Source organism: Trachemys scripta, chromosome 2 (genome assembly GCF_013100865.1).
Source record: "Trachemys scripta elegans isolate TJP31775 chromosome 2, CAS_Tse_1.0, whole genome shotgun sequence".
NCBI classification, from domain to species: Eukaryota; Metazoa; Chordata; order Testudines; family Emydidae; genus Trachemys; species Trachemys scripta.
In genome coordinates this window covers 651,007-667,899 of record NC_048299.1, presented here as the reverse complement: position 1 = coordinate 667,899, position 16,893 = coordinate 651,007, and the positions used below count along the sequence as shown (strand labels likewise).

Genomic DNA, 16,893 nt, shown 5'->3' with positions numbered 1-16,893 from the left:
AAAAATGATATTTTTTATTAACCTCGTTTAAAAAGCTGTTTTAATTTCAGCAATTTACCAGCCCCATTTCCTTTGTTCTTTGGTATTTTTTTCTTCATTTCCAGTTTTGGGCCCCACACTACAAGAAGGATGTGGAAAAATTGGAAAGAGTCCAGCGGAGGGCAACAAAAATGATTAGGGGTCTGGAGCTCATGACTTATGAGGAGAGGCTGAGAGAACTGGGATTGTTTAGTCTCCAGAAGAGAAGAATGAGGGGGGATTTGATAGCAGCCTTCAACTACCTGAAGGGGGGTTCCAAAGAGGATGGAGCTCGGCTGTTCTCAGTGGTGGCAGATGACAGAACAAGGAGCAATGGTCTCAAGTTGCAGTGCGGGAGGTCCAGGTTGGATATCAGGAAAAACTATTTCACTAGGAGGGTGGTGAAACACTGGAATGCGTTACCTAGGGAGGTGGTGGAGTCTCCTTCCTTGGAGGTTTTTAAGGCCCGGCTTGACAAAGCCCTGGCTGGGATGATTTAGCTGGGAATTGGTCCTGCTTTGAGCAGGGGGTTGGACTAGATGACCTCTTGAGGTCCCTTCCAACTCTGATATTCTATGATTCTATGATTCTATATAAATTTAGGAGCGTAAAAAGTGTCCTCAAAGGTATGAAGGTGCCTAACTCTCATTGATACCAATGGGTGTTAGGTACCTAAATACCTTTGGAGATCTGAGCCTGAATCTTACTGAGAATTTCCATTAAGTAATTAGGCAAATCCTTGGGCCTGAATTCATAAATCCACAGATCTTAGGCCAGGAGGGATGGTGATGATCGACTAGTTTGCCCTCCTGAATGGCAGGGGCCATAGAGCCTCACCCAGTAATTTCTGCATCAAACCCATCACTTCTGTTTAATCTATAATGTATCTTTTAGAAGATGCACCATATCCTGGGGTAAATTGTCCCAATGGATAATAACCCTCAAGACTAAAACTTTGTGCTTTATTTCTAGTCTGAATGGTTATAAATTTGACTTCCAGCCATTGGATCTCAGATCTTTTTTTCTTCTAGATCAGTGGTTCTCACACTTTTTTTTCACGGACTACTTGAAAATTCTTGAGGGTCTCAAGGGATCACTTAATGATCCTTCCAAATGTTGTTTGTGCCATTAGCTAACTATTGTAAAGTGCTTTGGATAAAAGCCTTATATAAAAAAACCCTTAATAATAATTAACCATCCCTCTCGCATGCACACTATCCGCACACAGCTCAGCTTTAACCTGCTAAACAAATCTAGGAGTCAGCTAGAAATGGTCATGCTTTCATTGCAAATATGAATACAATATGTTCTTGCTCTGCTTTGTAGAGCCCCTCCCAGATACAAAATGTATATCTGTGGATGCGATAATCAGATATTAGCAGAGCTTCAGGGCTCTACTGGGGACCACAGTGGGGAAAGCAGCAGAACGTCAGTCCACCACTCCCAGGAGCCAGCGCCCCGTGCCAGCAGCTCCTCCGGCGTGGCTGTACCGCCCCCAGCCCCACTCACTGGGGCTGGAACCAGGCTCAACGACAGCTGTCCCTATTCACACTAGTGTGTGCAAGCGGCTTGCACACCTCTGGACAGGAGACACAGACTGCAGAATGGAAGGGATTACTGCCCAGGCTAGGGGGTGGCACAGCCACGCTAGAGGAGCTGCTGGTGCAGGGCGCTGGCTTCTGCTTTCGCTGCTGCAATTCACTGTAGAGTCCTGCAGCGCCGCTGATCTATGATTTCGATTCGGGGATATCCACATCCATGGATATCCGTTTTGTATCCACGCAGGGCTCTACTGCTCTGGACTCTCCCCTATTTGTCCACAGCTTTCCTGAATTGTGGTGCCTGGAATTGGACACAGGACTCCAGCTGGGGATTCAGCATTGCCAAGGAGAGCAGGACAGTTACTTCCTGTGTCTTACATACGACACTCCTGTTAATGCACCCCGGAATCGCATGAGCCTTTCTGGCAGCTGTGTTCCATTGCTGACTTGTGTTCAGTTTGTGATCCACTATAATCGCCCAGATCCTCTTCAGCACTACTACCACCTAGACAGTTATTCACCATTTGGGAGTTGTGCATTCGGTTTTTCCTTCCTAAGTGAAGTACTTTGCACTTGTCTTCATTTTTATTGAATTTCATCTTGTTGAATTCGGACCAATTCTCCAATTTATCAAGGTCATTTAAACCTGTCCTCTAAAGTGCTTGCAACCTTTCCCAGCTCGGTGTCATCTGCAAATGTTATAAGCATACTCTCTAATCCAGTATCATTATTTGTCACTCCACCACCTTTTGTGTCATCTGCTAATTTTACCAGCAATATTTCTAAACCAATTAAAAAGATCCTGTATAGCACTGGGCCAAGAACAGGTCCCTGTAGAATTCCACTAGAAATACGACCAAGGATGATGATTCCTTATGGAGAGTTAAACCTTGTGATCCATTAACCAGTTTTTAATTCAGTTAATATTGGCAGCAATGATTTTGCATAGGATTAATGTTTTTTTCAGCAGAGTTTCATGAAAGACTATGTCAAATCAATTGACTGACCGTCATTATTAGCCAATCAGTGCAGGGATTTGTTTAATACTGTTAATGAGAAATAACCATAGAATGGTTATGGAAATAACTTACCCATAACCAATCACAGAGTAGGGTATTTCATAATTAGGAAAAAATGTCGGTACACTTCAGTGACAGGACAGTATCCCTGTTCTCTGACTGACTGAGATATTTCCATTTCAGCATAATAAGAAATACATATTTATGGATGATTTTATTCATGTTTATTCAGTTGTCCCATGCTACTCTGCCTGTGAAGTTAACAGAAGAACTAGACATGACATTTCAAAGACTGTAGAGTCACAATGGGGTGAAACTTCATCAATAACAAATCAGATTAAACCACAGGGGGAAATGCAAAGAAAGATAATTCATTCACCTCCAGAATGGAAAATAATTGCTAAATGTATCCCAGTTTGGGAAACATGAATATACCCAAAGACCCATTTCCCAAATCATACTCATTATGCTAAAACCATTCTCAGCTTCTTCTCTGATTTGTTTTTGTTTTTTCTCATAACTTTTCTGTATTCCTTCCAACTCTTTCAGCAGCTTTTGCTCCATGGCTTCCATTTTTTTTTGTTCCATGTGCTTCAGCTGCAGGAAAGCATCTTCTTTAACCTTCTCCTGTTTCTCAAGTTTTTCCTTTAATTCCTCTTCTCTCAGGTTTGACTCTTCCTTTATCTTCTTACAGTTCTCTGTAAAGCACTGTATTATTTCTTCTCTCTTTCTTTCCATCTCTTCTCTGTACAGTTTCTGTAACTCATCCATTTTGAATTGGAGCATCTTCTCAACGTATTGGTAAGTCTCATTTGTATATTGGCCTCTGTTCTCCTGTACCATTCTCTCCATCAGTCCCATCAGCTCTTCAACCTGGGCTTCCTGGTCTGTTCCTGTTGCTTTGTTATTGAAAGCGCAATATCGCTTCCCGCACTCATCAATTAGCCTTTGAAGATCTCGGTTATCTGAATGTGTTACATAGTCACTCAATGAGCCATCCCCTAAATCTTCCTTTCGGGTGAATAAGGTAATGACATATTTCATTACCTTAGCTCCAAAAATCTCTTGCACTCGCTGCACAGCGTCCTTGTCTTCCTCAGTGTAACGGCCCAGCTGGGTCACCAGCACAAGGGCGTGGGGGCCTGGAGAGGAAAGCACAACACAGCGACAGATCTCCTGGGAGGTTTCTTCGTCAGGTACCTTTGTGTCCAAAATGGCAGAAGTATCGATAACCACCACCTCCCTCCCATTCCAGCTCCTGCTCCCTTTAACACATTTCTCAGTTACTGGCCTCACACTGAGTTTGGAGTCAAACACTTTCTGGCCCAGGATGGTGTTCCCTGTTGCACTTTTCCCAGCTCCAGTTTTACCAACAAGGATGATTTTCAGTTCATGGTCACCATTGTCTGGGGCTGTTGGAACAAATAGGAGAGAATTGACACATCACTGCAACATTCACAGAGCAGAGATTATTTAGGAGTTCTCTTTCTGGAATAAAAAATGTTTTAACCCTTAAAGAGCTGTTTAAAAAGCACCACTATTACTGACATGTCATAACATAATAGTTGAAATATTCTATTATATTTATTTTAAATCAGTAAGATCAGCTGCTGCATATTACTAATTGAACAATCTTATCTTCTTTCTGGATCAAAGTGTCTCCTGGTTATGTTACAGTGGAACAGTTTGGCTCCGTGTGCATGACTATTACTGACATCATGAAATACGGTAAAAACAATAAAGATATAAAAATGAAAACACTCCACAAACTAAGAAAAAATTCAGAGTGAAAACGAATTTTGCAACATCCTGCAACATGGAAATTCAGAGTTTTGAGTAGCTCTAGCAGAGAGCTTATGGAAAGTCAAGGCAGGCCCAGAATCCAGCTCTCGAACTAGTTTAGCGAACCCCAGTTTTATCCTGTGCACCAATTTCCTTTTCAAACAGCTTACAGCAGATTGGGACATTCTACCCCACCCACCAGGGCCGGCTCTAGGCACCAGCAAAACAAGCTGGTGCTTGGGGAGGCACATTTTTAGGGGCGGCATGGCCGGCGCCAGAATGCCGCCCCTAAAAATGTGCCCCGGCCGCCCTAGCTCACCTCCACTGCTGCTGCCACGGCGCGCGAAACAGCTGATTCGCGCGCCGCTACTCGCCCTCCCTCCCAGGCTCTGAAGCCTGGGAGGGAGGGGGAGATCCCTAGTGGCCGCGGCGCGGGTGCCGCTCCTCCCCCTGCCTCCCTCCCTCCCTCCTAGGCTTGAGAGTCTAGGGGGAGGAGGCAGGGCTGGGGATTTGGGGAAGGGGCGGAGTTGAGGCGGGGCCGGGGGTGGGGTAATTAAATAAGGGGCGGGGGGGGGGGGCGGCCAAAATTGTTTTTGCTTTGGGCGGCAAAAATCCTAGAGCCGGCCCTGCGAACCACTATAATCTCCACTCCTCCCCCATGGCCACAGGTAGAATCCAGGATTCCTTATAACCAATAGTCTGTTGCTGACGAGTAAATAGTTGTGTAACACACTCGGAAAGTGTATCAAGTCCTCACTCCCATAATGCAAGTAATAAGGGTCTAAAACAGCGGTGTCCAATAGAAATTCGATGCTAGCCACACTTGTGGTTTTGAATTTTTCTTATTAGCCACATTATAAAAAAGCCACATGCATTAGCCACAATTCAATAGCCTATAAGCTACATGTGGCTAGTGGCGAACGTATTGGACACCGCTGGTCTAAAATATAAATTAGATTAAAGGATTCAAACCTATTGCTGATCTTTGGGGGGTTGGTATGGTTTTACATATACCTCTAGAAATAAAGAATGTCAGCCACACCTACAGGATGGGGGACACTAACCTGGGAAGCAGAGACTCTGAAAAATATTTGGGGGTCGTGGTGAATAATCAGCTGAACATGAGCTCCCAGTGTGACACTGTGGCCAAAAGAGCTAATGTGATCCTGGGATGAATTTGGCACTGTTGAGACCGCAACTGGAATATGATGCGCAGTTCTGGTGCCCGCAATTCAAGAAGGCTGTTGAAAAATTGGAGAGGGGTCAGAGAAGAGCCAGGAGATTGATTAAAGGATTAGAAACCCTGCTTTACTGTGATTGAGCTCTTTGAGTCTATCTATTTAGTTTAACAAAGAGAAGGTTAAGGAGTGACTTGATTACAGTCTATAAGTATCTACATGGGTAAGAAATATTGAATAATAAGCTCTTCAGTCTAGCAGAGAAAGGTCTAATATGCTCCAATGGCTGGAAGTTGAAGCTAGCCAAATTCAGACTGGAAATAAGATATACATGTTTAACAGTGAGAATAATTAACCACTGGAACCATTTACCAAGGATTGTGGGGAATTCGCCATCATTGACAATTTTTAAATCAAGGTTGCATTCTTTTCTCTAGGAATTATTTGGGAGCAGTTTTCTGGCCTGTGTTATATGCAAGGTCAGACTAGATTTAATTCTGTTTGAACCAGAGCAGATCATTTTAAAAAATCCACTCGCTTTAAAAATTGCCAGTGCTGGAGAATCCACCACAACCCTTGGTAGGTTTTCAAGTGGTTAATTACTCCCACTGTTAAAAATGTACGCCTTATTTCCAGTCTGAATTTGTCTAGCTTCAACTTCCAGACATTAGATCATGTTATGCCCTTCTCTGCTCAATTGAAGGGCCCATTATAAATATTTGTTACCCAGGTACATACTCAGAGACTGTGATACAGTCACCCCTTAACCTTCTCTTGTTAAGGTAAATAGTTGAGCACCTAACGTTTATCTTTAAGGCATGTTTTCCAATCCATTAATTATTCTGAACCTCTACAATTTATCAACACCCTTCTTGAATTGTGGCTACCAGAACTGGATACATTATTCCAGCAACAGGCATACCAGTGCCAAACACAGAGGTCCTATAAGCTCCCTATGATTACTTGAGATTCCTCTGTTTATATATCCACGGATTGCAGTAGCCTTGTTGGCCACACCATCACACTGGGAACCCATGTTCAGCTGATTTAATATAATATTACCAGTACCACTCAGTAACTAATGCAGAGCAGAGTGTGTATATAAAGAAGCAATGCATGTTTTAGAGCTAAAGTTCTTTTGCCAAGAAGGTGGGTGGTCCTGAAAAAAGCCTTTGGGTTACAGACGTTAACATGCTTTCAACAGATCTTTACTTAGAGCTGGTGCACTTGGTAACAGCCTTTGTACCCCTAGACAAAGTCGTGTCCGGCCAACTCCCCTTGAAGCAGCAGGCCCACGTTGCTTTGGATCTTCCGGAAAGTGATGGTTGAGCACTTTTTGTAATGCACCAAGTGAGATGTTTCTCCAGCAATGTGGTCGAAGATGTAGTTTACAAAGGAATTCATAATACCCATGGCCTTAGAAGAGATGCCAGTGTCCAGGTGAACTTACTTCAACTTAGTTTTGGAGAAGTTCTATGGCCTGTTATAGAGGATATCAGACTAGATGATCACAATGGTTCTTCTGGCTTTCAAAACTATGACTCTAGGACCACTTCATGCACATAGATACATTTCTTGTCCCCGTTCTCCCGAGTCTTGGTTACTGCTTTCTTTACAGCCCTTTTTCAGAGCAGGAGTATTTTGCTGGCTCAGGTATTTTGACAGTTCTGTCTGCTCTCCAGATCAATAACAACTTAGTTAAAATGGCTGCTCCTCTCTTTATTTATAGGTTTCTTATGCAAATGAGCTGCATATATTTTAAAGTTGTCTATTGGAACTTAGATGATGTATATGGGAAAATGTTATGTTTTGCAAGGGGGAGGGGTAGCTCAGTGGTTTGAGCATTGGCCTGCTAAGCCCAGGGTTGTAAACTCAATCCTTGAGGGGGCCATTTAGGGATATGGGGCAAAAATCTGTTGGATGATTTAATTGGGGATTGGTCCTGCTTTGAGCAGGGGGTTGGACTAGATGAGGTCCCTTCCAACTCTGATATTCTATGAACTGGCCAAAGAGAGATTCTCATCTCCAATGATTGTTCAGACAATGACATTTTTCAGAAATGATGCCTTGTACACAGAGCTGCCTGGTGGGGGGAGCCAGGAGGACCACGCCCAGCACTCTGGAAGCAAAGGAGCAGGACAGGAAGTATAAAATGCCAGCCCAGAAGTCAGTTGGAAGGGAGCTGCCAAGTGAGACAGATGTGTCTTCCTTGCTGCTGGAGTGGGATGCCAAACAGAACCGCGGCAGCCAGAGGGCCTCTACGATCTTCTAGAGAGCAATGCCTCTCCTGATGCTGAGGAGCTGCTACCGCTGTCCTTGGTGGCATATCCCAGGGAGACTGAGGATGACCCCAGATGCAGGTATGCCCAGGGGAGAGTAGGAAGTAGCCCAGAGAAACCAGGCAACAGTTGGGTTGAGAAATGGCCTGATACAAGGTTAGCATGTTGTGGGTGGATCCCTGCTGACTCAGTGGCAGATCACTTCCGCTACTGTTAGGGCCCTGGGCTGGGATGTGATGGAATTGGGAGGACCCACATCCTCTCTGCCACCCCACCCCTGAAGTGGCAGTACTCCCCCTCTTTAGGCCAAGAAGCCTGCACTCCTTGGACACTCCTGCCTGAGCGCCACAGACTGTGCTTGGTGCTCACTCCTTCCTTACTGCAGGCCACAGCCCTGACTGTTTGCTGTCCCGCGCTGCTTAAAGGCTGGGCGAATGAACTGCTACAGCTCTTCCTGGTTGCCAGACTGTTCATGGCCCTGCCCTGCTTGAAGGCCGAAGCCTGTTGCGAGGTGCTAATTCCCCCTTTTCCCTTTGTTTGGAGAATACTCTAACAAGTCAAACTGAGAGCAGGTGTGACCTCCCCCAAAGACGGATGGGGAGGGATGGCCACGCCAGCTTACACTCCACAACTCCCATTGGGAGGCTGTTCAGGAACCTCGCTCCTCTGATGGTTAGAAACAGACTTCTAATTTCCAACCTGAATATACCCCTGGCCATATAAATAAAAAGAAACCAAGGAAAGAATAAGTTTGAACGCTAAACCCTGAGGATGGGGTGGAGACTAAAGATACTCTGGGCCTGGCCCAACTCCTAAATGAATACTTTGGCTCAGTTTTAAAAAAGAATAATGAGGAGCCTAAGGGTAGTGGCAGAGTGGCTATGGAAATGAGGATAGGGAAGTAGAAATACCACATCTGAAGTGGAAGTCAAACTTAAACAGCTAAACAATACTAAATCAGGGGCCCAGATCATCTCCATCCAAGAATATTAAAGGAACTGGCACATGAAATTGCAAGCCAAATAGCAAGGATTTTTAATGAATCTGTAAACTCAGGGGGTCGTACCCTAAGATTGGAGAATTGCTAATATCGTACCTATTTCTGAGAAAGGGGAAACTGTAGGTCTTTTAGTTTGACCTCAGTGGTACACAAGGTCTTGGAACAAATTTTGAAGGAGAAAGTAGTTAAGGACATAGAGGGAAATGGTAGTTGGGATAAAATACAACATGGTTTACAAAAGGCAGATCTTGCCTAACCAACCTGATCTCTCTCTTTGAGACGATAACTGATTTATTTAGATAAAGGAAATGCAGTAGAGCTAATAAGCCTGGATTTCAGTAATGCATTTGATACAGTTCCACATGGGAAATCATTAGTTACATTGGAGAAGATGGGGATTAATATGAGAATTGAAAGGTGGCTACAGTGCGATGCTGTATGATTGAAATATGACCATTTATATAATTAATATTACCTCTGTTAGACAATTGCAACAAAACATTTCATGTAAGATGTCAGTGGAAAAATTATGATTCCATAAAGATGATTATCCTGTTTAAATCCAGGTATCATCAATGTATCTGAAGTTATGAATATCTGTGTCTCAATATCTGTATATGTTCCTGGGGTAACACCCAACAGGTAATACCTACATCAAAGCCAGACAGCTTTGTGTTGATGACCCATCAAAGGCAATTAACTCTCACAATCGGCCATAGAAGAAACTCATTCTACCCAGATGGCTCTTCCTGCAGAGAACTTAGCCTCCAAGTGGCCAACGGCTGCCCCTGTGAGTCAGCAATCCATGTAAGGGCAGGTGACTTGCTCATGTGACCCTGGACTCCATCTTGTGCCGGTAATTTTCCACAAACTGCTGTGAGATTTGTTTTGCGACAGTAAAATTCCAAGCACATGGCAGAGGGTATAAAAGACCCTTGCATCATCTCCATGTTGTCTCTTTCCTGCTCTGATTCTCTGGACTGTGGCTTTACAACTAAAAGGAACACACTGAACTTTCGAAGCTACCAGAGACTTTACAAGTCAGTTTATTCCATCACTGCTTCAAACCTGATGCAAGAAATTTGTAATGATTTATGTATATTATCTATTAACCATTTTAACTCTCTTCTCTTCTTTATAAATAAATGTTTAGATTTCAGTTACTAAAGGATTGGCAACAGTATGATTATTAGGTAAAATCTGAGTTACATATTGACCTGGCTATGTGGCTGAACTCTTGAGATCAGAAAGACCCTTTGTTTGATGAAATTGGTTTTCAGTAACCACTCATCATAATGTCTAGTGTCTGGGTGATGAAATAAGGGCTGGAATATGTAAGGAGACTGCATTTTTGACTTCTTGTTAACCAGTGTAGTGAGATAGAAGTTTTCTTGCTGGCTTGGTGTAATCTAATAGGGCAGACTATTTCTCAGCAGTTTACCTATAATCTGGTATTCTCATCTGTGACCCACTGAGGCATGGTGACAACTGATTAAAGGGGAGACTACAGGGGGGCATGCTGAAAGGTGAACTGTCAAGCTGGAGGGAGGTTATTAGTCGAGTTCCACAGGGATCAGTCTTGAGATCAATCTTATTTAATATATTAATGACCTTGGCACAAGAAGTGGGAGTGTGCTAATAAAATTTGTGGATGACATCAATTTGGGAGGTATTGCCAATATAGAGGAGGAGCAGAATATCCTACAATAAGATCTGGATGACTTTGAAAACTGGAGTAATAGAAATGGAATGAAATTTAATCATGCAAGGTCACGCACTTTAGGGAATCATAGAATCATAGAATCATAGAATATCAGAGTTGGAAGGGACCTCAAGCCTCCCCATAAAAGGGGGTGTAAGGGCTTGGGGAGATATTTTGTGGGGATAGGAACTCCAAGTGGTCTTTCCCTGATTCTTTGTTAATTCATTTGGTGGTGGCCGCGTACTATCCAAGGGCAAGAATTTGTGTCTTGGGGAAGTTTCAACCTAAACTGGTAGAAATAAGCGTAGGGGGTTTTTCATGCGGGTCCCCACGTCTGTACCCTAGAGTTCAGAGTGGGAAAGGAACCCTGACACAAACAAACTGTCATTTGGTCAGAAATACAGAACATTTGGTAGTCCTGGAACCCTGGATTTCCCTCTCCTGTTTGAGGAGCTCACATCTGCACTCAGGACAGCCTATTTCCATCCAGGTGAGGAGGTGTTCATCTGTTCTGGGGAGCCACTGTAGCTGTTCAGGTGGATAAAAGTATACCTGTTATAGTCATAGCCTTCACAACCTCCTCAGGCAAGGAGTTCCACAGGTTGACTGTGCGCTGTGTGAAGAATGCAACAGAGGGTCCTGTGGCACCTTAGAGACTAACAGAAGTACTGGGAGCATAAGCTTTCGTGGGTAAGAACCTCACTTCTTCAGATGCAAGTGAAGAATGTTCATTTTCCACTACAGGGAAAGCTGAGTAGAGCATAAAGGCAGCAATAGGGGCACAACAAGGCGTTTGATGTCATTTTCTTACCATGGGAAAGTTCATCTCTTGCCTGAATTTCTTCTTCCATATCTGGGTGATCCGTCTGTAGAAAAAACACAGACCCGTTTACAAGCAGTTTAATATGGAAATTCAGAACACAGTGACGGACATGCAGGTACGGGATAAACATCTAATACCTCTTTGATGACCTCTCTTCTACACAATTGTGGAATTGGCCATGGCAGAAAATTAAACCTTCTCTTGACTCTCCCCCAGCTGCACTTCAGAAACTGCTGGCCCCAAAAATTCCTCCTGCAGTCTCAGCATAACTGCCAAGTTTTGTACAGCTCCAAGTGACATTTCTTGCAAATAATTTAAGAAGCTAATTTGCTTTAGAACATAAACTTCAATTTAAAATGTTGTGCAGATTTATTAATGAAATTCATTATCCTTCCTGACCTCTGTGATGGAGGTGGGGCCCCTGAATGGAGGTTCTCCCACAGAACACTTATTCACCCCCTGTGATGTTATCTGAGCAAAATGTGGCACATGGCCAGAAAGGTTAACGAACCCATAGGCTGGATGACCCAAGGTCGACCGTTAAAGACTTGTCAGGAAGATATGTAAATGATAACAAGGTCATTCCACTAGGTTGGAATAGAACTTTGAAGTGCAATCCGGTATTGTTAGAGGTAATACTAATTCTATGTGTTTCCTTATATCTTATAGATGCTGACAGTGTAATAGAGTTCCTGTCTATTACCATGGCTATCGCTGCAGAGATCAAAAGGGAAGGCTAACTGTTAGATGACACTTGAAGTAAGGGCATTGCTTATATGTCTCTTTAAAATTTGTGGTGAACTATATATGAACCGTTTAATGGATAAAATTACCTTGTGTTAATCTGCATAGTTAATTAAGAACATAAGAATGGCCATACTTGGTCAGACCAAAGGTCCATCCAGCCAAGTATCCTGTCTACTGACAGTGGCCAATGCCAGTTGCCCCGGATTGAGTGAACCTAACAGGCAATGATCAAGTGATCTCTCTCCTGCCATCCATCTCCACCCTCTGACAAACAGAGGCTAGAGACACTATTTCTTATCCATCCTGGCTAATAGCCATTAATGGACTTAACCTCCATGAATTTATCTAGTTCTCTTTTAAACCCTGTAGTAGTCCTAGCCTTCACAACCTCCTCAGGCAAGGAGTTCCACAGGTTGACTGTGTGCTGTGTGAAGAAGAACTTCCTTTTATTTGTTTTAAACCTGCTGCCCATTAATTTCATTTGGTGACCCCTAGTTCTTATATTATGGGAACAAGTAAATAACTTTTCCTTATGTAGCAGGCACCAATGGATGCCTCAGCAGCCTAGGAAACAAGGGGATGTACAGGCTTGTACATGAGGGACCCTTGCACTTGGACAGAGGCAGCAGCTCCTGTGCTTGCTGTCTGGGTGGGACACGAGACAAGCAAGGTCACAGCCTGTATGCAGCAAGATCATGTACAGATATGGGTCAAATCAAAGGCCTGACTGAGTTTGGGCCCCTGCACTTGATCCTCTTTGGGAGTCTGTGACCAAGTGTAACCCACACACCTCCTGGGTGCGGTGTTCTGTCCCCACTAGTGGCACCGAGACCACTTAGGGAGAGAGTTAAATGAGTTTGCTCTACAGCCGTAGTTGCCAGTCACTTGGCTTTTAGCTCATGCTGGAGAGGCTCATGCACTAAGCTCCAGAGGTTCCTGGTTCGATCCCCGCCGACCACCCAGTATCAGTCGGCATTACAGAGGTCTCCAGTTCGATCCCGCCCACTGATGACTGGGGTCTGTTGGTGTTACACAAGCATAGAGTGACACAAGCTCTCTGCTTAAAGCAAAAGTATTGTTTAGGCCACAGGAGCAAAGCTTTAGAGAGAACGGATTTAAAAAAAAACACAAGGTCTACACATGTGTATCCTACCTCGAGTCCTGTCAGGCCCAGCTTCCCACCACCCCTAACCTCTGGGCCTGGAGGTCAGTCTGTTCCCCTTAATTGTCTCCCTTGCTGCTGGGAGAGTGTGTCTTTTAACATTTAGTGAGTGTTGTGTATTTGGTTGTCATGGTTGTTGTTCCTATGGTGTTTTGAGCTTTTTGTTATTGCAAATGACATTACAGAAGAGAAGAAGGTGTCAATATTCTTAAGTGTTGTAGGGGCTAAGACCTACTCCCTGCTACACAGCTTACTACACCCTCTTAAGCCAGAGACCAAATCTTACAGTGACATTGTGGAAATCCTGGTAATTGCTGAAAGATATAGGTTCCACAAAAGAGACCAGAAAGAAGATGAAACAGTTGTACAATTTGTAGCAACTTTGAGGAAGCTAGCAGAACACTGTGAATTTAAGGAGATGTTAAATGATGCCCTTGGTGACAGGTTAGTGTGTGGCCTGCACAGTGAAGCTATACAGAAGTGCCTATTGACAGAGGCTCAGCTTACCTTACAGAAGGCCATTGATATTGCTGTCTTCATGGAACTGGCTACAAAGGAGGCGCAATACATCCGTGCATCCCCTAGGGTGCATAAAGTGTCACAAGAACCTACCCACAAAACTGTGCAGAGTCAGGAATGTTACCGCTGTGGTAAGCCGGGTCACCAGGCATCAGAATGCTGGTGTAAGGACCTGGCGTGTCGACACTGTGGCAAAAAGGGACACATCGAGCGTGCCTGTAAACAAGAGAAAAAGAGGCCTGTGGTCTGGCCAACAAAAGGGGAACCCTGCATACCCTAGAGCAGACCCAGGATGACCAAGGTGACATCTCACTGCAAGAAGAAGTGCCACTGCATGTTTTATCTTTGGCAGTGCGCTCACATGAATACTGGGTAACCCCGTTGTTGGATGGCAAACCTATACACATGGAACTGGACACCGGTGCAGCCGTCTCGCTGGTCTCCGAGACTGTGTATAAAGAAAAGCTACAGAATCTTCCACTTAAGGCAACAAAAACTGTTCTGAAGACGTATATGGGAGAAGTTGTGCCCATGTTGGGCACTACTGATGTTAAGGTGGAGCTCAATGGACAGGCTGCTAAATTGCCACTGTTTGTGGTGAGAGGTAATTACCCAGCCTTAATGGGTAGGTCTTGGCTTGGGAAGATTCAGCTGAACTGGGCAGAAGTTCACCGAATGACTAAAGAAGAAACCAGTCTGACCACTGTACTAAGGAGACATGCTGCTGTTTTTGGAGAGGATCTGGGAAGTATGAAGGGAATCACTGTGACATTGAACATTAAACCTGACAGTCCACCAAAATATCTGAAAGCCCAAACTGTGCCATATGCCATCAGGCCAAAAGTTGAAGCGGACCTGGAGCGCCTGGTCACCAATGGAGTCCTAATACCAGTTACCCATAGCCCATGGGCAACTCCTATCCTTCCAATAGTGAAGAAAGATGGCTCCCTCCGGATTTGCGGTGATTTTAAAGTCACTGTCAACCCGATGTTATGTGCAGAGCAATACCCGCTTCCCCGCATCGATGCCCCCTTCGCGGGCCTTGCTGGGGGACAAAAGTTCAGTAAGATTGATCTGAGTCAAGTGTATTTACAGATGACATTGATGCAAAGTCCCAAGAGCTGTTGACGATTGTGACTCATAAGGGGCTTTATCGATACTGTTGCCTACCCTTCGGAATAACGTCTGCTCCCGCCATGTTCCAGAGGGCTATGGACCAGATCTTGTGTGGCTTGCCAGGAGTCCAGTGCTATCTGTACGACATCCTGGTCACAGGAAGGAATGAAGAGGATCACTTAAAGAATTTAGAGGCTACCCTACAAAGACTGGAAGAGTATGGCCTACGAGTCCGCAAAGATAAGTGTGAATTCTTCCAGCCCTTTGTTGAATATTTGGGACATATCATTGATGCTGCGGGTCTTCATAAGGCCCCTGCAAAAGTTAAGGCTATTGTGGAGGCTATACCTCATTGAAATGGTAGCCAGCTTCGCTCATTTCTAGGACTACTGAACTATTATGGAAAGTTCATCTCACAGTCAGCCACACTGCTAAAACCACTTCACGAACTCCTTGGGCAGAACAAGACCTGGAAGTGGACTGAAGCCTGTGATGTTGCATTTAACAAAGCTAAGGATGCATTGCTAAATTCTGAAGTTCTGATGCACTTTGATCCATCCTTACCCCTACAATTATGGAGTGGGAGCAGTTGTGTCACACATTATGCCTTTGGGAGAAGAGAGACCTATTGCTTTTGCTTCACGCACTCTAAGGAAAGCAGAAACTAACTATGCCCAAATCGAACATGAGGCATTGGGAATCATTTTTGGAATTTGGAAGTTTCATCAGTACCTGTTTGGGCGGAAATTTACTCTTCTCACAGACCATCAATCTCGGACGTCAATACCCTACACAGGCATTCCCCCATTAGCTGCTAGTCATATGCAACGTTGGGCATTGTTACTTTCAGCGCACACATATGAAATCAAATATCGGAAATCCACTCTGCACAGCAATGCAGATGGGCTCTCAAGGTTGCCTTTGCCAGTCAAACATCAAGATAGTGCCCAAAAGGAAATCTTCTACTTTGAGCAGGAAGAGAATACACCCATCACTGCTACTCAGATAAAGAAGGCAACTCGTGTTGACCCAGTATTGTCCCAAGTTATGGACCTGGTGATGCATGGAAAATCTTGACAAACCTCTCTGGTCTCACCCGACCTTGTTACCTACATGTCCAGGAGCATGGAGTTATCGATCCAATCTGGTTGTTTGTTGTGGGGGAGACGTGTCATTATCCCACCACCACTGAGATCACAGATGTTAGAACAGCTCCATTCCGGTCACTATAGAATAGTGCGCATGAAGGAAATTGCACGAAGCTATTTTTGGTGGCCTGGATTGGACAGTGCTATTGAAGAGAAGGCAAGAGCTTGTATGTCATGTCAGGGTGTGAGGAATGCACCCCAGTGGGCACCCCTACACCCATGGGACTGGCCTGAAAACCCGTGGCAACATATTCACGTTGACTTCTCTGGCCCCCTTGAAGAAAGCATGTTCTTGGTAATGGTAGATGCCCATTCTAAATGGCCAGAAGTCTCTATAATGCAGTCCACTACTGCAGAGAGTACTATCCAAAAAGTACGGGGACTCTTTAGTCATTTCCGTCTGCCAGAACAACTTGTGAGCAACAACGAACCGCAGTTCATCTCTCGGGAGTTTCAAAATTTTATAAAGGCAAATGGGATACACCACATCACTTCAGCACCATGTCATCCATCCACCAGTGGATTAACTGAAAGATTTGTGCAGACAATGAAACAAGCTTTGAAATCGGCAAGGGGACAACACTCCATTCAAAAGCGTCTGGATACCATTTTACTTTCCTACAGAAACACACCTCATGCTATGACCAAGGCATCCCCTGCCTTTCTAATGATGGGACGACAGCTGCGCACTTGCTTTGATCTGCTGAAACCTTCTGAACCCCGGGGTACTGAAGAGAGTCACAGGCCAGAGGGCACATGGAACCCTTCAGGTCACTGTGTGGAAGCTGCTTTACGCCTTCCTGGGGTCTGACGTATTCTCCCCTGTGGAGCTGACCAGGGCATGGAGGTGGGGGAGCAG

General features: G+C 44.5%; 2 protein-coding genes across 2 annotated transcripts in view; one reads left to right on the top strand and one right to left on the bottom strand.

Annotated features, from left to right (window-relative positions):
- Positions 1-611: 611 nt before the first annotated feature.
- LOC117871872 (GTPase IMAP family member 4-like) overlaps positions 612-16,893 on the bottom strand; it is an 18,382-nt gene continuing 2,100 nt past the window's right edge. The window contains exons 2-3 of the mRNA XM_034759643.1: positions 11,331-11,385; positions 612-3,990 (exon numbers count right to left, since the gene is read on the bottom strand). Of these exons, the coding sequence (XP_034615534.1) occupies positions 2,954-3,990; positions 11,331-11,370 (1,077 nt within the window). The 5' untranslated portion in view covers positions 11,371-11,385 and the 3' untranslated portion in view covers positions 612-2,953. The remainder of the gene's footprint in view (positions 3,991-11,330; positions 11,386-16,893) is intronic.
- Positions 12,018-16,893, top strand: part of LOC117871877 (GTPase IMAP family member 2-like) — a 24,345-nt gene continuing 19,469 nt past the window's right edge. The window contains exon 1 of the mRNA XM_034759656.1: positions 12,018-12,101. The gene's annotated coding sequence lies outside the window, so the exon portion shown is untranslated. The remainder of the gene's footprint in view (positions 12,102-16,893) is intronic.